This window comes from Odocoileus virginianus, chromosome 13 (assembly GCF_023699985.2).
Source record: "Odocoileus virginianus isolate 20LAN1187 ecotype Illinois chromosome 13, Ovbor_1.2, whole genome shotgun sequence".
NCBI lineage: Eukaryota > Metazoa > Chordata > Mammalia > Artiodactyla > Cervidae > Odocoileus > Odocoileus virginianus.
The window spans coordinates 44,017,415-44,041,698 of NC_069686.1; the positions used below are offsets into that span (position 1 = coordinate 44,017,415).

Consider the following 24,284-nt stretch of genomic DNA (forward strand, 5'->3'; position numbering starts at 1 on the left):
AAAATGAGATTTTATATTGGGTGGGGAAATTATTGAAAACAAACTGTGAGACAAAGGATATGATAGGAATAAATGGGAAATAGTTGAAATTATTCAATTTCTTAAACATAAATTAGACATTTCTGTAAACTGACTTTTTCCAAGACTCTGGAGTTCCACTCAGTACTATGAAAAGTTAGTAACAGAACACACAATTTCTAAAATAACTACCAAAAAATTGCTTAAAACCTAGACTTTGATGTAACTGAATAACTTTATTCCCTGTTTTTCATCAGTGTTTGTCCCTGAAGTTAACTTAACACAGATTTAGAAATAATAAACTACTGAAAATCTAAAATTTAATTCAATTAAGGAATTCAAATAAATTTTTAATCCAAGACAGAGAACTCTTAGTATCATGTAGCTTTAACATTGAATATACCATGCTTATCTTTGGGTTTAATTAGGTAGGGGAAAAAGACATAAATGAATTAAATCTTCTTATTTGCATATTTTGGGAAGAAAAAATAAAACTAAAAACTTAATATTGATAAAGGCAGATCTGGGAATCACAAAACATGTAATGTAAACAACATTACACAAATAAATACTTTCTGACGCAGAATATCTTGTAAAAATTCTCAGGAAAAATAATAGCATTTTTTATGTGTACATTTTTCAAAATTAAAGGAGTAGCTAGAATATTTAATTCCAAAATGCAAAGTCCATATGGACTTCATGCTTTATCCTAACTAATGGTCCTTTAACACGGAAGGTCATTTTCAACTTTTAGGAACAAATTTAAAAATACTATTTGCAATATAAATATGACAAATATAATTTTCCTAGGTCATCTGCAAGCTTTTCCATCAGAGGCACAGAAATCAAATTTCTTTTCTTTCTCTCAGAAACTCTTGAAGTGCCAAGACTTTTCAGCTATATTTAGACTGTCCAACTGTAGTTCTATCTGCTCTGTCTTATAGCTCAAAGTCTGGGTTAGAACCTCTATAGTTGCTGGCCTATCAATGACCTGTTACAACCCTGGGTCTTGTTGGTTCAGACTTTTTTTTTTTTTTTTTAAATGGCATAGATATACAATATTCTCTGATTTTTAAGAGGCCAAGAAAGATACTCTCTTGAAGACTCTGAACATACTGTCCCATGAGCATATGCTCTGATTTTTTTCCCTTGTAATTTTTCAAGCCAAACTGTGTTGTCTCCACCTAATGTTGCGAAAACATTGGGTGAAAGCCCAAAGTGATTCTAAGGCTCTGGTATGGTTCTGTGTAACCTGGCATCTTTCCTGGAAGTTAACTTTGTTAGGCAGCTATTTCAATAAACAAAGTGAGTAATAGAAAAGACACACAACCAGACGAAATGCCACTACCTGCATTTTCTCTACAACCCGGTAAGGAACTGCTGCTGCTGCTAAGTCTGCTTCAGTCGTGTCCGACTCTGTGCGACCCCACAGACAGCAGCCCACCAGGCTCCCCCATCCCTGGGATTCTCCAGGCAAGAACACTGGAGTGTAAGGAACTAGTACTTGTTAATTATTAGAATCTGACACCACGAACTGGGGTTTTACAACCTATCCAAAGGCCTTTTATACTGGTTGGATTTTACTTTCAAATATATTATTTTTTTCTCATAGAAATCAGGTCATTGAATTTTATTTGTAGACATATTATTTGTATCAATTAGCTACTGCTCTGTAACAAACTAACCCAAAGTTTAGTGGCTTGAAATGATAATCATTGGTGCAAGTTCTTTGACTCTAGAATCGTATGACTCAGAAAATTCAATAAAAAATTATGGTATAATGCTTCTGTGGAATTTGTGACAGATTATAATAAAAGCCTCATAACAATGACCCCAGGGTTGTGGAGGAAGGCTTTGTCACCTTCAGTAAAGATACTGTCACCAACTAAAAGTAATTCCTGGCCTATTACTGGGTCAGAAAAAAGACTAAGCACCTGATCACAGGACATCAAGTGACGATTTGACTTTAGCTTCTCAAGAGGAGCTGGGTATTGTAAAATTCATTGACTAATAATCTTGGGCAACGATCCATGAATGGAAATGCTATATTTAGAATTTGGTCCAATCAGGTCCATAGGGCCTAAGTAAATTACATTAAAAATACAAAGAGCACATGGCTCATGATAGCTGTCAGACATATGAGTGACAGACATGATATCTGTCACTGTTGGGCTAGTGCTTCTCCCTGAGTTTGCACCTGTGGCCTCATGGAAGTTCTTAAATGCCAGCTGATGAAGGATGAAAACACTCAAGCCTGATTCCTGAATAGGTCACTTCAGTGCATTGTTGGACATCAAAAATATGGACTGCAGCTGCACCGCAGCCCTAGCCTTGGGTGACCCTATAGGCCAGTGCTGGGAAGATATCTTCCCATGGGGAGAAATAAAAGAAGTGAACTTGCTTGGTTAACTCTGTAGAGAGCAGGGTAGTCTGGGGCAAGCACATAGACTGATTCATAAAAAGTAAAGAATGGTTTTGCTTGCCAGCCAGAGGCCTGGAAGGAAACAGTCTGGAAGACTGAAGATAATGAAGTCAGCAGACTTATGGGAGTGGGCACAGGCCATGAAGATCATTGGGTTCAACTTAATATCTTCATGTCTACCACAGCGTAAGTGTACCAGGGGACTTAATCAGTTGGAGTCCTCTAACTCTATCTTTGGGTTCCCTAGTGGTTCAGAGGGTAAAGAATCTGCCTGCAACCTTGTTCCCTGGGTTGGGAAGATCCCCTGAAGAAGGGGATGGCAACCTGCTCCAGTATTCTTGCCTGGATAATCTCAGGGACAGAGGATCCTGGAGGCCTATGGTCCATGGGGTCTCAAAGAGTCAGACGTGACTGAGCGACTAACAACTTTCACACAACCTCTGTCTTTAGCCACTTAGAGCTTGTATAATATACTCATGAATGGAGTAGCCGTGGTAGCAAAAATTGAGACCATGCACGGACCCCAAGCTATAGCTCCCTCTCACCAAGAATGACATAACTCCTATCACTGCTGATCGGCTCAGGCTTCCAGCAGCAAAAGCACAACTGAACCCTTCAAAGAGACTACCCGGGCACCTGACAGCAAACTGACTATATCAGAGCACTTCCTTTGAAAGTGGATCCTTAAGATCCACTGTTCTTACTAAACAACATACTATTTGGAAGCAATCAACCTAATAAAATAACGGAATTACTTCATAAAATCTTAGTTAAGGTGGTAGCTTGGGAAGACCCTGTTTGGTTAGGGAGTTGTATTCTAAGATGCTGTACATATACACTGAATCAATATCTGATACATTTTATAGTGTCCATAATACCTAGAATGTATGTGTCTAAGGATCAAGAGACAGAAGCAGGAGCAGCCCTGTAGAAATCCATTTGCAGCACTGATGTTTTGGACTTTTGCAACTTGACTCGGCTAGATGAAAAATTCTTGTTCTTGGGATAGGGGATGAGTTTGTTTTTGACTTTTTCACTCTCATGCACTGGAGAAGGAAATGGCAACCCACTCCAGCGTTCTCACCTGGAGAATCCCAGGGATGGGGGAGCCTGGTGGGCTGCCGTCTATGGGGTCACACAGAGTCGACACGACTGAAGCGACTTAGCAGCCGCAGCAGCAGTAATGGAATCACTGAACTTAAAGCTATACTTACTGCTGTTTAAGTATGGATGCTCAAACAGGGGACCAACAGGCACACAAAATAGCTGCTATACTCATCAGGATAATGGGCCCTATTATTGATGAGGAAGTAAGGTTGCTTCTGTACAATGGGAGTCGGAGAAATGATTCAGGAACTCAGGGAATTCATTGAGATGTGTATTGGTGCTTCTGTGCCTGGTGAGAGCAGTGAATGGTCCACTGCAGCAAACAAAGCCTGGACATGTCAAAAAATTAAGAGCTCAAATCTGTTGGGTCTGAAGACGAGGAGCATCTAGAATGAGTGGCAGAAGAGGTAGACGATGAACATCAAATATGGCCTCAGACACAGTAGTGGTGGAGGAGTGTAACTTATTCTACAATAACTTTTTTATTGGCTCTTTTTTACAAACTGAGGCCAGCCACCATCTTGGTTAACTTGAGGTCTAAGTCACTTTGAGTATTTTCAGAGGGGAACTGCATCACATCCTTCTTGTGTCCCACCTCACGTCCTCTTGGCTTGAGCTGTGACACCAGCTGCAGCTGGTGTAAACAGTTCTGTGAGGCCTTCAAGTCCCTTTGTCCTGACTACATCTTACCTCCAGCATATACCATGTATCTTTCACTTTCTGCCACAGATATTCTCTAGTATATGCAGAAGGACATTAGAAAGAGACTTCTTGGTACACAAATATACACATTCAGTCTGAAAGTTAAAAAGATTTACAGACACTATTCCATCCTAATCCAAAGGGATGAAAAGCTGATGAAAAAATGCACCATCCTGTTAATCCTTGGGTGAAAATTGTGACATATATTCTAGCCACTTTGACCAAGTCAGTAATGTCCCTTGTAGTGCCTTTTTATCCTATTCTGTTTCACTCTTGCTAGTTTTGAATTCTGGCTTTCTGGGATTATCTCCCAAATAAACTAGCTGCAACACAATTTCTAATCTCTAATTTTGCTTTGATGGGGAGCCCAGCCTTAACCAGAGGGCATATATAGCCAAACTATTTGCTTAAAGAGAATTCCAACCTAGCTTCCTATGAAAGGAATGGACCGTTCCTCCACTGAGATACAGCTGTCACTGTTGTAAAATTCAGCATAAACAAATACACTATCAAATGCCCTGCTATAAAATGTAACATCTAGCAATTATATACTAAAGGATTTAAGGTGACATCATTCATTACAGTTTTGAATGATTCTCCTGGTTATATGGGAATTTAGTGTTAAGCAGCTATAAAAGCTGCCAAAGGCAAATGTTATTGAAACAAACATTAGCAACTTATGACTACAACCTGGAGCATCCTGACCGTAACTACTATCTCTATTATGGAAACATTAGAAACAAATATAGGTTGTATCCAAAATAATTAGGAAAATAATTTACTTGAAATTTTATACTTATGGATGGAAGAGACTGGGGCATGATCATTATCATTTTTACTTTCTTTGTAAGGCTTTATTGTTGTTTTTCACAACCTATTCCTAAATAGAGACAGAGGAGGGGTAGGGAATTGAGTAATCAATCTTCCCAGGGAAAATAAGCAATGTTCTTCCATGAGTCAAATTAAATATTTTGAGGAAGAAAACATTTTAAGTGGCAAAAGTAGGTATTATCAAGGGTAATATCAAGTACGCATTCACAGAGTGAAAATCTTAACCAAGAATTTAAAAATAAATTCCACAGTCTTACTTTAAAAATAGGCATTTACACGTTTTTATTTTTTTGGAAAGGATGATATGCATTTGATATTATGATTCTCCCAAGTTAGTGCAATGGCATTCTGTTACCTGACTTTTACTAAATTATAAGGTGGTTTAAAGATGTAGGCAAATATCTGGTAAAAATTGAGCATTAACTATTAAATATCATCCCTGAGAATTCAGGATTGGAATTTCAACTTTCCTCCTGGAATAATTTTAACTCATTATTTCCTATAGTCTTCAAAGACTTGTGATTTATATAAATATCCACTTTATTGATCAGGAGTCTCATTGCATACAATGAGGCCTTCTACAGTTATTAGAAACTTGGAACATACACTGAAGTTGCAAAGATAATCTCATTGCTTCTGATTAAATATGTGTTAATGCACTGATGCTCAAGAACCATCAAAATTTCTTAAATTACATTTTAACTATACTATTTCTTATTTAAAAAGTGTAGCATGAGCTGAGTATTTGTCATTTAATTTGTAAATTCATGAGGAAAGATGACTTCATAAGTCTCTGAGTCATTAACAATTAATCAGATTTATTCAATATAACAATCAAATGACTGGGAAGAAATCTTGAATTTTATGAAGCCCTACACATTTCTCTCTTTTGACACTGTAAATTATGTTATTTCCAAAATCAAACTCAGTGAGTGGTAACAAAAAAAATTCATGTTTGGATCCAAAAGAGGGATTACAGTATCTCACATACATTCTTATTTAAGCAATACAGTATATATTTAGATTCAATAAATCTTCCTAATATTTGACTACATATTTATTTTCTAACAGAAATGAGTGTTGATAAAATTCATCAGTCAATAACAGCCAAGAGTAACATCCTTATGTAAGTCATGGAAAATACACTTTCATGTTCAGGATAAAAATCACACAAGTATGTCATTGACTCCCCTGAACCCTCCATTCCATGACAATACAGAGAAAGGACTGCCATCAGATGAATGGCATCTGGGCCATGGTATTTCAGGTTTGTATTTTAAATATTCCATAAAGCGAGCCCTCCACTGAACGCCTCGCCAGAGCACCCAGCCAAATCAAATCAGCAAAGTTAGTGTTGAAACGCCAACTCGCCACCAGATGGCAGCAATGCTTTTATGAATAATGCAGCATTCTGTGTAGTCCATCTAAGATTTTCTATGTTAATAATAGAACAATCCTTACTTTAGTAAAAGATTTGTTCGTAATGAGGCCAGCCATTTTTTTTTCCATGTCACTAGTTATATTTTGTGGAATCTATTTTCTTTCTAGAATTATAGCCCCCCCCAAAATATTTATTTTCTTACACATTAAACATTAAATTGCTGTCAAATTTCATTTCGATGTCGTGGTAGAAAATGCCTGTGGCTTGAAACAAATATTTTCCTTTCTGATGGACAAATAACATCTGTGGTTGTAAATGTTCCAGTGTCGCTGTCAAAAGAGAAGGGTTTCACAGAATTTCCTGCCACCCTCATCAGTACATCCTACACATCAAAAGAGCGTACTCGAAACCTCCCTTTGCATGATGTGATTTCAAATCTATCACAGATCTCAAATACCAGAAACTTGTATTCTACATGATCTTGGGTGTGAGAAAAACAAAGCGTTGTTCAAATTCAAGTTTTTAAAAATCCCCCCAAATTATCAAGGTCTATATTACTTGGGAAGAGAATCCTCAATATCAGTGTTTCTTTCCCTTTTTGAGCTGTTTGCACCATTTGTTAATTTTCCCACTGTGAATTTTTCTGGTTTGCACATGTTCACCAAGGAAGTCAGACTAGAATTTCTCCTAGTGCTGGAAATAAAATGTTAGGCAAACCGGTGGGATGAAGGCCAAGCTTTCTACTAAAAAGAAATTCATCTAAACCTTCCTTAAAAGTGAATGCCCCTTCCGTGGTCAAATCTCCGCACACTGATCTGTTATCTCAAAACAGTTTAACCAGCTTCCTTCCAGATTCCTCCCAGGCTTGGGGCGTTTCATTTCATCCTTTCACTTAGGTCATCTCTCAACATCCTGTTTTGTTAAGATAAAAGAGCAGCCTCCTCTCTTCTTTAAATACCGAGAATCTTTAACTGTCATGCAGTGTTCATAGCTTCGCTTTTGAATATTTGTTTACTACTAAATTTTAGTAGCGTATTTACCTCATATTAAGAGACTACATAGATTCTACAAGTAGCTTCTCCAGTTCTGTATGAACACTGGCAATTTCCTTTCATTTTAACCATGGCTATTTTTTGTCCTTGTGTACATTTCAAACCTTTGTTTATGGATGCTTGCTTTGTTATTTTGTTGTATTGCTTTAAATACTGCTCTGAGGTCTGAGAGTTCTGCTCACCACTGCCCAGATTTTTCTCTTGCTCAGTGGCTTATGGTATATAAATGCTGTGAATATATATTCTCTTGCCTTCAGATCCAGCCTCATTACCTTATGTTTCTAAAAATTGAATGACATAACTATTTATCTGCCAGTGATCCTACACTATCCAAAAACATTCAATTTTATTTCACCCTGTGTCATACTTATGGACAAGCTATAAAATATGATACCATCTACTGGCCCCATCTATTATGTACCAACTTTAGGAATTAAACTCTTCCTTCTTCTGGAAGAAATCTGCTTGCTTTAAAAAAAAAATAAAGACATATTTATCATGAAATAAATATGGCTTCTCTCCTTTAAAATACAAAATTAAAACTTTGAAACAGATATGAAAAGGGAATCCGTTGGTTTGAATGTTGTCTTGCTAGCATCAATGTAATCTTTTGTACTTAACAAGGTGAAAATTACAAGTGGAAAAACAGTACCGCCTGATGGTTCTGCTCTGATGCCATGAAGTCCCTCATTGGTAGTGGTGGCTTTTGCTCAGGTGGGTGTCATGAAGTCCTAACTTTGATTCCATGTAACTCAGCTAGCCACACTCTGGTTCTGTGATCATGGGGAACTGCACTGTTAGCCCACGTAAGGCTCAGTGACCAACACACCGATTCAACCAAAACATCAAGAAACAGAGCAGGTTTCATAAGAGGAGGGGATGTAAATCATGATGTCAACAAACGAAGAACAGCATGTTGCATTTAGCTTGGTGTCAAACTAAACTCTAGAATTTATTCCAAATGGACAACTCTTGTCTTTAAGCAGATGGAGCCGGTCCCTTAGGTAACACACACCTATCCTTTTGCTAAAACATTAGAAGTCTAAGAAGCCACACTGACATTTTCGGTTTTTGTTGCTGTTTTTTTTTTTCAATTTTGACTAATTTTATTTTATTTTGGAACCTTAAAATCTTGGTTCTCTTGGCTGATTTGGGACTGAAAGTTACTAGTGTGGCTGTTGTCAATCTTTACTCGCAACCAGTAGCATTCTACTCTGATGATAGTTTAAAAACAAATGAAGAAAGTGTGATAGTATTGTGCCTTCTGATAGTATAACAAAGAAGCTGTGCAAATGAGGAAGCCTTATGGCATAACCAGTCAACATAAGCTTCCTATTATTTTCTTTGATGATACACTCACACTATTAGTATTTTAACCCTATACTTCAGATTATACCTATTTTTTTCCAGACATATTTATTATTTCTGAAAAGATGAATCAAAAAAAAAAAAAAGACAGTGGTTCTCAAGTAACATGGGCTGAACAAATAGCGTTTTTCATTTGAGGGGTTTACTTGCCATCGATGGACTTGTTTCTGTTTCTCTTTTCATCAGTCAGATTGTTAACTTACTCTTTGAGTCTCACCTTGAGGTCTTGCAATCTTTATTTCCTGCCTCCAGACTCTCTCCTTTGCAGTGAAATTTATACACTCCTATATGCTAATATTTTTAAATCAAGTCTCCAATTATGAAAAATTATCTCATTGCATTCATCAAGATTCTTCTGTGCAATCCCACTGGTAAAAATGAAGTTAAAATCATAAAAGTATCTCTCTTCCCCTTCAATCAGGAAAAAAAAAGTCCTGATATCTCATCAGGAGAATAAAAAGATTTACTATTGTCTCTTATTTGGGGACATAGTTGTTGCACTTGTTTCCCTTTTGCGAGATGCTCTCAGTAACTTGGTAGAGGCTTTCCAGGCAAAATGCTTTTCTTAAAGTGTTAACTGGGATATGACATTAATTAAATAACTTGCATTGATTAAATATTACATTAATTATACTATTTGTTTATAGACTAGGATACTAAAAATAATTTCAGTTTGAGAACGCATATTTTTAGATAATGAATGAAGAGATTTTCAATGGTACATTTCACCTTAGTCTCTTGGTTAAGTTCAAAAGGCAGTACAGAGAATACATGTGGAGCAGAGACTCTGAATTGTATTTCATAGAGACCTACCTCTCCTACCCATATTCTTCCCAAATCCACATCTGGAACTGTTCTCGATGCACTGTGAGATGATGTGGTTAGATGATGAATACAACCCAGTCTTATTTATCTTAAAAATCAATCTTCTGAAGTTGCTTTCAAATACAGGACTGCTTCATTTTAACCTTAACACAGACGGGAGGCAGGTGAGTTAAAGTTTCTCTCTCATTTCTTTGGTGTGACAAGCTGTAAACTGGAGGAGGGATCCTACCGTGGGTTCTACATAAAGTTACAGCTGACATTGCCCAAACTGGAACACACGTCCCTAGACGCCTGTGTTCTCTCCCCTGCACCTTCTGAATGATGGATGAATATCTAATAGGTAGATAAAATGATTGGGGACAAGCAAGAAAGGGGAAAAAAAAAACTATGAGACATGAAGGCTGCTCTTACTCTGGTTTATTTTTAATGCCATGCCTTTTAAGATACTGTGAGTAATTCTCTAAAGTGAAACCAGCTTTACTCGAAATCTAATGCATATATGAATGTGAAGAATCATCCTTTTGCATTTAGTCTAACTACAAGCATTGAAAAATGAAAGAGAAAATTGGTAAAAGCTCAGATTTATTTTAAACCATCACTTTTAACAGAAGGAAATGGATAAAAGCAAAATACCAGTAGTTTTCCTTTTGGCTTAAAATGACATTTTCCAAGATGTTATTAAATTATCTTTGCATTAATAAACTTAAGTAGTACTTAAAGATTTTAAGCTAAGACATATTCAGATCAGGAAGAGCAATCAAATTATGTCTAAATGTAAAGCATATCCATGGACAATATTACATGAATATGTTGAATATACATTATAGCCAGAAGACTCCATCCAAAGTCACAAAAGAAATACAACTAATGATAAATCTATTCCAAGATTTACTTCTAGGGACAGAACCTGCTCCCTTGAGATATTTTTATACATTAAAAAAGAATCTCAGATCCAAGAAATTTGGTCATGATTTTTGTTGAGGTTATAAACTGGTGGGGGAGGGGGGGACAGACTTTCATCTTGAGTCATTTCATTTTTTCTGCCTTAAAGCAGGCAATTGATAAAGTTTTAATCAGTCATAATTCTTTAAGAGTAAAAATATCTTATTTAAACATGTAATGTGTAGATGAGCCTGTTGCATGTTTATGGGTGCATTTATTTTTAATTTTATTTGAAAGGAAACTCAGACAAATTGAGACCTAGTCACTTCTAGCTCCAATAAAATGTTTAATTATTTCAAATGAGTAATCACCTACTGATGTAATGAAAAGGACCAAGAAAACAGATGGTATATTTCCTATTCTTTACCCTCATTTTAAAAAGTGACTGGAGTTGACACTCAGAAGTCATCTTGGATTGCAGAGCCTATAACAGTGGACACAATTTCTTTAAAAAAAAGTTATGACAGTGAATTTTGTATTTTTATTAAAAATTCAATTTTAGCCTTAATGGTAACCATTGCATTGCTTAAAAGGTATATCCAGTCTCATGGTTTAAAAAAGCTGTATAGGATATAGTCTCTACCTTTGTATATTCTTGGGGGAGGCAAAATTAATTTACATGACAGGATTAAAGAATATTCTAGTACTGAATTAAAAGGCATGGGATTAATTAGAATACTTGGGACCATCATATATTTAACAAGGGGCAGCTCCTTAGAGGTTGGGAATGTTTTAGAGATATATTATCTATTTATTTCAGACACATACTGTGAACTCCTTTCCCCCAGACTTTTAAAAACCTTTAGCTCAGAGAGCCTTATGTTCAAAAGAAGGAAGGAAATATGAGTGAAGATTTTCCTTCTACTTTGAAACAAGAAGATATCAGAAGTTTAAAAATTACTTATTGTTATAAATTGTTTTGCAACCATTTTCTCAACTGACTGTCCTGTTAAAACGCTTTGTGAATGCTTGATGTACCCATGAGGAAAGAGAGGAAGGTGACAGAAGCACCGCTCATGTTACAGATGCTGCCTGACAACACTGCCATCCTTTCACATGGTTTTATTTAGTTATTACAACTCCCTCTCTGTAAATGACATTTAGGATTATTTAAGATTATGTTGTAATCCTTTTAATCCTCAGTGCTTTAAATTTCAGGCTAAACACCAAAGAGCAAACTAGCACTTAGCAGGAATGTTTAAAACATGTGATTTGAACATAAATCTTTTTATTCATTCTCTCCCTGATGAAGACCTAGTGTTGCTCTTAAGTTAACTAAGAAAACTTGTACCACAGTTCATTTCAAATCATTCGGTTGCTAAATGCTTTCTCAAGCTACATCAGACTTGTGACAGTCCTTGACAATTTTGCTAAACGAAGAATTGAACAAAAGTTAGCAGCAATGAACATTTACTACTTTAGTTTAGAATATGTATGACCTTTTTTTTTTAATAAGTGCAATACGTTTTTCAGTGTTATTGTGTGGGAAGAACAAGTGTATGGGAAGAATCACACTATTTCCTAATGTCAAGCTATTAGATGTGGATTTACACATTGACATATACATCATATATGCATATGTCTACATATAATTATACTTTTTAAACACATTATGATATGTCTAGGTATGCTTTATAATAGAAGCTGTTAATAATTTTAAAAATATGTTATTTATTATTAAGGTCAATTATGAAAAACTGTTCTATTATAAAATACGCAGATGTTCTTCAACTCAGCCAGTGAGCATCATTCTGATTTACTAAGAGTAGCTGAATACAAAATCTAATTAATTAATGCTATCACAGTTATGCTATCATGTACCAGTCAAATAAGAATGAATCTATACCAAGAGTTTTTAATAAGACTATGAAAAAAATCTGACTTTTAATACAAAGAAGGAAATGAACAACTCAAATGTCCAAATGACATATATGAAGGAAACAGATGAAATCCATCCTTTCTTTGTGTCACAAATATTTGCTTTTGAGTCTTTCAAGCATATCTCAGGCATGTAATTTTTTGTTTGCTTTCCTCTTCATTTTAAGTTCATCTTCTCTAGAGACATCGTAATTATGTGGCATATAATTGCTAATCCATCAACTTTTTCAAGACAGATTTCAAATTTTAAATTATTTCTAATTTTGCTCTTCTTTGATTTTTCTTGAACCAAAAATCTCAATAGTCATTAGCTATCTGTAATCTATAATTCATAGACTGAGATTGAACACCATGCCTAATTCAAACTTGGAATTCTAAAGCTATTTCTGATGTAGCACATCAGCTAAAGCTGTGATGGTCTTTTTCAGTCAGGGAGAAATGCTTCATTATTTTGTAGGTAATGAAACCGTTGTACACACACACTCACATACTCAACAATACCTTAGTACCATGTTTTTGAGATATAATCATGTTTATTCTGATCATTTGAGAGTTATACCAGCTAATGTACCTAATCAAATATTGATGCAAGTCATCTAGATTTAGCTCTCTGGCAAATCCTTTCTGATGTTTTTTCATTAACAACTATAAAAGCTATTTATATTGTTCCTCTCAAAAGACTTACTTTCATGGGTTGCCACTATGGATAGGAATTAGTAAATTTTACCTAAGCTTATGTGTTTAGGTGATGAAAAGATTTCAGCATGACAAGAAAACCACATGATTCACCCTAAAAAGAATGAAGCAGGAAATGAAATCTTAATCTTTCTTTAGTATTATTATTCACAACATCCTTATCATCACCTCTTGTTTTTCTAAACTAAAGGGTACAAGACAAAAACTGGTAACCTAGATTAAGAAAACTGAAGTCCCATGAGCTACTCAGGTACCTTACAAACAAAACTAGCTAGTAAGATTTTCACCTCTAGAAAACTAATAAAATGAGAATAGTTTTAATATTTCTGGGAGTATCTACATTCAGAAATATGAAAAATGAGTAAAATATTATAACAGAGGTAGCTAGTCACACTCAGAAAAAGTTAGGATGATGCATATTGTCAATATAGGTGGTTTAAATATATATCTATACATATTACATTCATAGCTGTGTAAAATTATACTTGAATATTTTTCTTCTATATTCACAGCCTGTACACATCATTCATATTTGATTATTATCCTCATTTGTGAGCTAATATAACTCTTTATAAGGTTAACAGAAGAAACTGAAAAAGTCTTCCTTAATTCAACTCTGAGAGTTTGTTTCTATTATCCAAGAATTATGTCCATATCAAATTTTAACATCTTTATTTTACAACATTGGTAATTAGGATGCTAAACTAACAACACATAATAAAACTAAACCCCTTAATTCACCTTATCCAGTTCAGAACTAGCCATACTAATTATCTAGGTTGTCATAGAGGCTAGGATTATAACACCAAATTTTCTTATTTATAACAGAATTAAAAAAGCAAGAAATTGGGAGACAGAATATACCACTGATCTACAATTCCTCACTTTAAAGCACAATTTAATTTTACTTCTTGATTCTGTAAGTTCACCTTCTAATCATTTTTGGTTTTAATCCTTTGATTTCTTGCAAATATATTTAGTTTTCTATACTTTATTCCTTTTTTTCCCTTTCTTTTCTTTTTTCGTTCTTCCTCTTCTTTGGGTTAAACCAAAAACAAAAGCAAAAACTCTACCCTATAAAAATGAATGCCTAAACAGAATTCAACTATAATCAGAAAAAATAAGTTATTCCATAATATTTTGAAAGTGCTCTTTTTGTTTTTTTTTTTGTTTTTTTTAATTACTATGAGTAAATTATTTGGTTAAACCTCATTAAGCATCTGAAAAATGCAAAAACAAACTGAAAATCAGGTTCTTCTTCCCAATGAGAGATCAGATAAAAAATGCTACCTACCTTTTCTTCTATAAGACTCTATACATTAATTTCAGTGATGCATTTAAGAATAGAGTTGATTTTTCTTTAAGGGCTAAAATGGTCTCAGAATACACTTAATACAATAATTATAATGATCTAGTTCTTACTAAATGATATAAATTCTAAAACAAACCTATAAAGTTCTGGGTTACTTTGGAGATCTAAAAGTAAATTAAATGTCATATAAATATAGAAAAAAGATCAACTTCTGTAATCTGAAGTTATTAATTGCCAAAGGGATTTTAGTAACATCATACATGAAATATTGTTTTCCCATTTCCTTTCTTTGAAGGATTTCATCTGGTTCTTTCCATTCAAAGCAGCATGATTGAAATTATCAATCAGATATTTTTTCAAAAAAACAAATTATATAATATGAAAACACTGATTTACATAACTGTTCAGCTCTCTCCATCCCCCAAGTTACACTGGTAGATATAATTTATGACTGGAAGGCAGGAATGGCAGTGAATGCAAATAGTTTATCATAATTAGTGAATCTTAGTTTGTTTATATCTGAAAATCCTACACTAAATCTATGTAAGCCAAGCATTCTAGGTTTGAATCCCAAACAGCTATCAAATACACTGTAAAAGTCAATGACTTTTGGTTATGTAATTAACCACCACACAATAAACATTTTGTGTTTAGATAGCAACCAGTCACCAGAGAAAAGCAACAAACAACCAAAATTTGACAAGGAAGAGAAGCCAGTTTTTCACAATGACCTCTGCACAACTAGCTCAAGCTCATGAAAACATCTTAACAAGGTAGTCTTGTTTTGATTACCCAAGAGAGCTAAGATTTAGAAAGAATAGGAACAATTTGAATCTATGTAACATTCTTACCTGAAAGACATTCTTTCTGCTTGATTTTTCCTTGGCCCACTCAATATGTGCCCCACACAAATCCACACTTTCTGGTTTGTTCCCAGTTTTCTGTAAACAAAAATGCAATAAGAAGAAAAGCACACAACACTGGTGATGCATGTCAGAAAAAATAAGTTATTGATTTAATAACTATATATTAATGGCATAAAGGCTTTCTTCTTTCTCTTTTCCAGTTTCAAATAGATATTCTCACACTCTTGTTCACTGCAGCACTATTTACAATAGCCAAGACATGGAAATGACGTGTCTGTCAACCTATCAATGGATAAATGTATAAAGAAAATTTTTACATATACATACACACATATATAAAATATTGTTGCTTTCTTGTTTAGTAGCTAAGTTATATCTGACTTGTGATCCCGTGGACTGTAGCCTACCAGGCTCCTCTGTCCATGTGATTTCCCAGGCAAGAATACTGGAGTGGGTTGCCATTTCCTTCTCCAGAGGATCTTCCTCACCCAGAGGTCAAACTCATGTTTGGCAGGTGGATTCACTACCACTGAGACACCAGGAAAGCCCATATATAATGTATAAATATATGTGTGTGTATATATATGTATATATGGATATATATATATATGTTAATCAGGTAGGGTAAGACAAGTTCTTCTTGATCTCAGATACATGCAGAGTCTGAAAATCTAACTCATGGAAACAGGGTGGTTACCATGCACTGAGGTAATGGGAATAAATTTGTTAAAGTGTACAAATTTTCAGTTATAAGATGAATAAGTTCTGGGGATCGAATATACAGCATGGTGACTATAGCTAACACTGTAAATTACTAAGAGAGTAGATCTTACCATTTATAACCACATAAATACACACACAGAAACTTAACTATGTGAGCTGATGAATATTTTTAGTTGCTAATCTTAGTGTGGCAATAATTTCACAATGTACATGTGTATCAAACCATCACATGATACACCTTAAACTTACACAATATTATTTGTCAATTATACCTCAAGAAAGCTGAAAAAAAGGGAAAAATCATAAATTTAAAAGATCAATTGTATGGCTTTTAAGAATTCACTTTTCTGGCTTTTAAGACTATACACATAAGTGTAATATATATATTTACATATTTGTATTTAGTCAATTTAGATCAGATAGATTATGGCATGTGCTTCCTTTTATATAGTACAATGTGGGTGTTACTTAAATGCTGTTTTTACTTCAATAATTCATAATAATCAATTAATGGGAAAGTCCTCTATATTTGTCTCTTCATATTTTCGTTTGGTTCAAGTGCATCATACGTACATAACTTTCAATCTGCATAACTCTGAACATTAAAATAAAAACTTACCTGTTTGGAAAATTTCTTTACTATTTTTAAAGAAAGTTATTTAAAGCCACATTTCAAAGATTCCAACTATTTTTATATGTTCTGAGCTACTCTAGGTTTTCCTAGAGATTAAGTTCCATTTTCTCAAGCCATTTTCAATAGAATACTTTAAGTTTTTAGTATACAAAGTTTATAATATTTTTAGAAAATTTTTAACAGTATGAACTTAAGGTTAAAGCATAAAATTATGAAAAAATAGTAAAAAATGTTATAAGAAATCTATCCACAATTTTTCCTCTTACCCACTATGTTCTATCAGTTTACAGTAAATAAATTATTTTTCAGAAGAAGCCAGAAATGAGGAGGTTTTTAACAGTAAATTTTGAGATTTTCTCGATTTTTGGCAACTCAATAAAAATTTTTGGAAACACTGTACAGGCCAAGCGCACCTTTCCTCCAGGATAAATTCAGTTGGCAAAGCATCAGTTGACAGCGTATCTTTCTTTTGTTATTTGGAGGTAATTCCATGGGAAACTAATCAAGATGAGCATGGCTCAGACAGTGAAATACTTTTACTATTTTCCCATACTCCACAACTCAGGTGATCACTGCTGTGGAAAATCTTAGAGCATGATAATGATGTTTATTGTCAAGTGATTTATGACATAGAGAAATTAAGAGCAACCTGTTTCTACAGTTACTTGAATTATGGGACACTCAGAACCAACAGAAATAATCATCAATAAGCACATGTAAGAAAAAAGAGTATCTTTCCTACATAATGCAATCAGGAAAAAAAAAATGAAAAGATTTTACATAAGAAGCACTTTTTATGGGCCAAACATTTCTCTATGTGTTTTATGGCTATTAATTCTTATTGCACCTGTATGAAGTAGGTACTACTGTTATTATCATATTACAGGTAAGAAAATGTGTCAGAATGGTTTGGTAAGCTTTCCCAAGATAACACAAGTAGGAAAGGAGGAGCCAGTATTTGAATGTTAGCAGCGCCCCTGCAGTCTGTTTTTAACTACTGTGTTGTCCTTGAAAATTGAATATACAGTGTGATCATATTCATGTTAAAACATGAAACATTTAGGAAAAAGAGATGCTTTTCTCACTAGACTAGTACAGACATACTGATTTTGTTTCTGTCTTTCTCTGTTAAACGTGATCTTCCAACTGGCCTTTTACACCACCTGTTTACCTGGAATACCTCCCAATCTTTACATGGCCGACTCCTCCTCCATCAGATCCTAGCTAAATGTCACCTTGTCAGAGGTCTTTTCTCTGTCTTATATAAAATAGTGGCATTCCAATATTACTGATTACTCTTTACCTACTTATTTTAATTTCACCATAGATCTCTTCCTAGTTGAATTAATATATATATAGTTTTATATTGTCTGTTTTTCTCCCACAAGAATTTAATTCCCTGAGCTGGGAACTTGCTTGTCTTCTCCTCCACTATTTTTCCAATGTATAGAACCATGCCTGGTAACTAACTCTTGTTCAATGAATATTTCAGTTCAGTCGCTCAGTCATGTCTGACTCTTTGTGACCCCATGAACTGCAGCACGCCAGGCCGCCCTGTCCATCACCAACTCCCGGAGTCCATCCAAACTCATGTCCATTGAGTCAGTGATGCCATCCAACCATCTCATCCTCTGTCGTCCCCTTCTCCTCCTGCCTTCAATCTTTCCCAGCATCAGGGTCTTTTCCAATGAGTCAGCTCTTCGCATCAGGTGGCCAAAGTATTGGGGTTTCAGTTTCAACATCAGTCCTTCCAATGAACACCCAGGACTGATCTCCTTTAGGATGGACTGGTTGGATCTTCTTGTAGTCCAAGGGACTCTCAAGAGTCTTCTCCAACATCACAGTTCAAAAGCATCAATTCTTTGGCGCTAGCTTTCTTTATAGTCCAACTCTCACATCCGTACATGACCACTGGAAAAACCATAGCCTTGACTAGACAGACCTTTTTTGGCAAAGTAATGTCTCTGTTTTTAATATGCTGTCTAGGCTGGTCATAACTTTCCTTCCAAGGGGTAAGCGTCTTTAATTTCATGGCTGCAATCACCATCTGCAGTAATTTTGGAGCCCAGAAAAACAAAGTAAGCCACTGTTTCCACTGTTTCCCCATCTATTTGCCATGAAGTGATGGGACCAGATGCCATGGTCTTAGTTTTCTGAATGTTGAACTTTTAAGCCAACTTTTTCACTCTCCTCTTTCACTTTCATCAAGAGGCTCTTTAGTTCTTCTTCACTATCTGCCATAAGGGTGGTGTCATCTGCATATCTGAGCTTATTGATATTTCTCCCAGCAATCTTGATTCCAGCTTGTGCTTCCTCCAGCCCAGCATTTCTCATGATGTACTCTGCATATAAGTTAAATAAGCAGGGTGACAGTATACAGCCTTGACGTACTCCTTTTCCTATTCGGAACCAGTCTGTTGGTCCATGTCCAGTTCTAACTGGTGCTTCTGGACCTGCATACAGCTTTCTCAAGAGGCAGGTCAGGTGGTGTGGTATGCCCATCTCTTTCAGATTTTCCACAGTTTGTGTGATCCACACAGTCAAGGGCTTTGACATAGTCAATAAAGCAGAAATAGATGTTTTTCTGGAACTCTCTTGCTTTTTCAATGATCCAGCGGATGTTGGCAATTTGATCTCTTGTTTCTCTGCCTTTTCTAAAACCAGCTTGAACATCTGGAAGTCCTCGGTTCACGTATTGCTGAAGCCTGGCTTGGAGAATTCTAAGCATTACTTTACTAGCATGTGAGATGAGTGCAATTGTGCGGTAGTTTGAGCATTCTTTGGCGTTGCCTTTCTTTGGGACTGGAATGAAAACTGACCTTTTCCAGTCCGGTGGCCATGGCTGACTCTTCCAAATTTGCTGGCATATTGAGTGCAGCACTTTCACAGCATCGTCTTTTAGGATTTGAAATAGCTTAACTGGAATTCCATCACTTCCACTAGCTTTGTTTGTAGTGATGCTTTCTAAGGCCCACTTGACCTCACATTCCAGGATGTCTGGCTCTAGGTGAGTGATCACACCATCATGGTTAGCTGGGTCATGAAGACCATTTTTGTACAGTTTTTCTGTTTATTCTTGCCACCTCTTCTTAATATCTTCTGCTTCTGTTAGGTCCATATCATTTCTGTCCTTTATTGAGCCCATCTTTGCATGAAATACCCCTTGGTATCTCTAATTTTCTTGAAGAGATCTCTAGTCTTTCCCATTCTATTGTTTTCCTCTATTTCTTTGCATTCCCTGAGGAATGCTTTCTTATCTCTCCTTGTTATTCTTTGGAACTCTGCATTCAAATGGGTATATCTTTCCTTTTCTCCTTTGCTTTTCATTTCCCTTCTTGTTATTCTTTGGAACTCTGCATTCAAATGGGTATATCTTTCCTTTTCTCCTTTGCTTTTCATTTCCCTTCTTTTCACAGCTATTTGTAAGGCCTCCTCAGAAAGCCATTTTGCTTTTTTGTATTTCTTCTTCTTGGGGATGGTCTTGATTCCTGTCTCCTATACAATGTCATGAACCTCAATCCATAGTTGTTCATCAGGCACTCTGTCTATCAGATCTAGTCCCTTACATCTATTTCTCATTTCCACTGGATAGTCATATGGGATTTGATTTAGGTCATACCTGAATGGTCTAGTGGTTTTCTCCACTTTCTTCAATTTCAGTCTGAATTTGGCAATAAGGAGTTCATGATCCAAGCCACAGTCAGCTCCTGGTCTTGTTTTTGCTGACTGTATAGAGCTTCTCCATCTTTGGCTGCAAAGAATATAATCAATCTGATTTCGGTGTTGGCCATCTGGTGATGTCCATGTGTAGAGTCTTTTCTTGTGTTGTTGGAAGAGGGTGTTTGCTATGACCAGTATGTTAGTCAATTCATAAATGAAAATACCAAAGTGCAATTAGGGTTTGTGCTTTGGAGGGAAGGTTTGGACATTTAAAAATTTCCAATTTTATATCAGTTAGGGCTTGTATTTGGTTTACTGCTTAAGCAGTCTTTGTTTTGTGAGATTTTGCTTTGCTTGCTCTGTCCATTACTCTTAGTCACCTCCCAGTGCTCACTCATGTGACTTTGACCCGTATCTTATGTTCTTCATGAGCTCACTGCTTCACCTTCTCTCCATGGTTAATAATCTTCATTCTGCCTTTTGCTTAACAATTCCCACTCTGTGAGTCAGTCTTACTTCCACCCTATCATGCCTGGTTTCGAAGTTACTGAAATCTGCAGACCTTTGTGTGTTCTCCTAGTGTCAAGCCCTGGATTTCACTTCCTTTCATGTCCATATCTGTGTCCTGATTCAGCAGGTAATTCAATCTGCTCCTCTCTCTCCATCATTTGATGATTCATTCCACTCTCTCATCCATATTTTCTTCTACAATCCCCTTCATATTCCTCAAATTTATAGAAATGACTTGACTACTCAATATAGTAACATTACAAATAATGGCCACCTACTTAAGCTGGGCTTTTGACTCTACGCAGAGATGCTTTCATCACTATCATTGTGATAAGGACATTTAACATACCCCTGAAATCATTGTCAAGAATAATGTCATGAATGTTTTGCAGAATTTTTATGTGTTCCTAGTAAGTTCCTATTTTTTGAATGGCACCTCTCTCCCAAAGTTTTACCTTTTTCAAGTTATCCCACCAAATGGCTTACTCATAATTCACAGGGGTCATAGAGCCCTTGTGCTAGAATATTCACCATTCTTCCCACTTTCATAGTTAGTCTGTGTAATCAAAATGAACAAACAGAATATATTCTATATGTCTTCCCTCTGGAAGTTTTATATCAACTTCTTTATTTCCTTACAACAATCTTGTGAAGTTAACACCATGGCCTTGAAATGACATGTGAAGAAACTCAGGCAGAGAGTGATTAAGTTTATTGCATTAGCTCATACACTTAATAAGGGCCTCAGCTGAGATATGGATTCATTTTTATCTGACTCCAAATCCCAAGTCCTTGAACAGTGCCTCCCCTCCATTCCTATCATTTTCTCCAAATAGGTCACATAACATCATTTTTAGGTTCAAAAATAAGAATTAACATATTCTGTTTCTTCCTTGTTTCCTCATTTCCCACTTTCATTTCTGGTTTCCAGACTTCTCGACATGGGTCTATGACTTTTGTCCCCATATCTAATGAACTCCCATGCCTGGGCAGGACAGTGACATCTACAAGCATATAAAGCACCTGGTCGATCAGTGCCTATAGTGCACGAACAACTCACAAGGCATGTCCTGCTTTTCCTTAGGGGAAGAGATGCTCATTCTTCATCCCAAGGGTTTTCCTCTGTAGTTCTTATTTCCACCCAATCACATTCCTTATTTCCTCTCAAGTAGATTATATCCCTTAGCCTATAATCACACTGAGGTCACTTTTGCTTTAAAAAAACCAAACAAATAAAATAAAACAAACAGAAGACAGCAAGCCCTAAGCCACAACTTCAGAGTTTCTCCATCTCACCCATTTCCTTCTATGATGACCAGGATTCTTCAGAGTTTCCTGTAGTTACGTTCTCTCTTTGTTCTTGTTTCATTCTCTTCACAAACCATTAAGGTCAACAGAAACAGGCTGATGCTTTCTCACCTTTAAACATTCGAGCTGAACTCTGTAATATGAAATGCTGCTGGCTCTTCTCCTTAAAACTCTTTGCCTCTCAAGCTAAGACAACATTTTCTCTCCAAATTCTTCTGGGTTTTTTGTTTGTTTGCTTGTTTTTTTTAACTGACTTCGCTTCCTCACCCCATTTCTTGGTAGTGGCGGTGTTGGTTTAGTTTTTAAGTCATATCTGACTCTTGTGACCCCACTGAATGTAACCTGCCAGGCTCCTCTGTCCATAGGATTTCCCAGGCAAGAATACTGGTGTGGGTTGTCATTTCCTTCTCCAGGAGATCTTCCCAACCCAAGGATTGAATTTGGGTCTTCAGCATTGCAGTTGGTTTTCTGTATTGCAGGTGGATTCTTTACCAACTGAGCTACCAGGGAAACCCATTTCTCAAATGTTAGTAACCCTTAGTTTATGGTTCTAGACCTTTATTATTTCTCATAGCTTACAAGTGTCCTTTGGGTTTGGCTCTTGCCTATGATCTGATCCATCACTTATAAATATGCTAACTTCCCAGTGGTTTCTTGTCCCAAGAACTCTATTTTCTATCATTAGGATGTAGCACAGACAAGTCTGTAAAATCACTGTCTTTTCAGAGTTTCTCCCCTTTCTCTATTGCTCATCTTGGCTAATCATTTGTTTACCTCCTTTACTCTCCTCATTTTCTTAATTCTCTACTTTCCATCAACAGCCACAAATTCCAGAACCAAATCACAGTCTCATTTGAGTTCTTATTTTCTCTTATCTGAATTCCTCTCCATGCTGTTTCTTCTGATCACAGGAAAAACCATTTCTATTCATTCTCTGTGTTTTGAATTTCTTTCTAAGATATAAATCTCAAAAATATTTCTTCTAGAAAATTTATTATCTACAGAATAATGTACAAATACCTTAGCAGAGTATACAGGCTTCTTTTCATTATCGTCCAACCACCTTCTCAGTTCCATTCATCCCTCTTTCTTTTATATGCCAGCAATGCTGAAGTCTAGGCAGTTTCCAAAATGCAACATCCTTTCACAATTCTCTATGTGGGGATCTGAGTATACATGCACCCCTTTTCATCTGGAACACATTTATTTCTCTCTTCTTCCACTTTCCTTGCCTGCCATCTGCCATAATCTTGCTCCATTTCATGATGTAACTACAAAATAACCTACACGAAGCTCTCCTTCACCTCCGTAGGCACAGTCACTCACTCCCTCTCACCATTTTCCCTACTCTGAAACACACTTTTTTTGGACAATTTGTTTTGTTATCCACATATTACAACTACTTTCTGATGTGTCTCTTTCCTTCAGTTACACAATCAAAACAAGTTGGATTTGTCTTATAAATCTTTATTTTCCTAAAATCTAGCAAAGTGGCCCCAAATAAGCTCTTATCAGAAATCTGTTAACTGCTCAATCAATTTACAAACTGGAAACCTGCAATAGAAAATTTCCAGATTCATTCCAATATATTAATAAATAAAACTAAAAATACAGCTCAGAATTATAGTTTATAAAATGAGAAATATTTGACATAAAAATCACAATAGTCTCATTTATACTGACCTTTAATAGGAACTAATCTTATAGCAAAATTGAAGCCAATGATAGAGATTTGGGCTAAATTTTAAAGTATGCCAGAAAAAGCTAAAGAGATTTTGGTAAAAGTCTAGCAAATAAAAATATCCATCTCAAGAAAAGAAAACTAAGTAAATGAAGGACTATATAAAAATGATCCTAACCAATCATTCACTTTTACAAATTTAAAGCAAAAAAGACCTAAGCTTGAAGGACAACTTTAGGGACTAGGTTTTATTAGAGGGGGAAATCATCAGCATTGTTAAATATTGGAATAAGTTGTTCAGAAAAGTTGCAGAATTTATTTGGAAGACAATCAAGATTTTATTCAAGAAGTCTGAAATTAAAGAATCC

At 35.6% G+C, this 24,284-nt stretch overlaps 1 protein-coding gene across 1 annotated transcript in view; it reads right to left on the reverse strand.

Annotated features, from left to right (window-relative positions):
* ARHGAP15 (Rho GTPase activating protein 15) overlaps nt 1-24,284 on the reverse strand; it is a 677,082-nt gene that overhangs the window by 517,365 nt on the left and 135,433 nt on the right. The window contains exon 6 of the mRNA XM_070476258.1: nt 15,386-15,475. Within this exon, the coding sequence (XP_070332359.1) occupies nt 15,386-15,475 (90 nt within the window). The remainder of the gene's footprint in view (nt 1-15,385; nt 15,476-24,284) is intronic.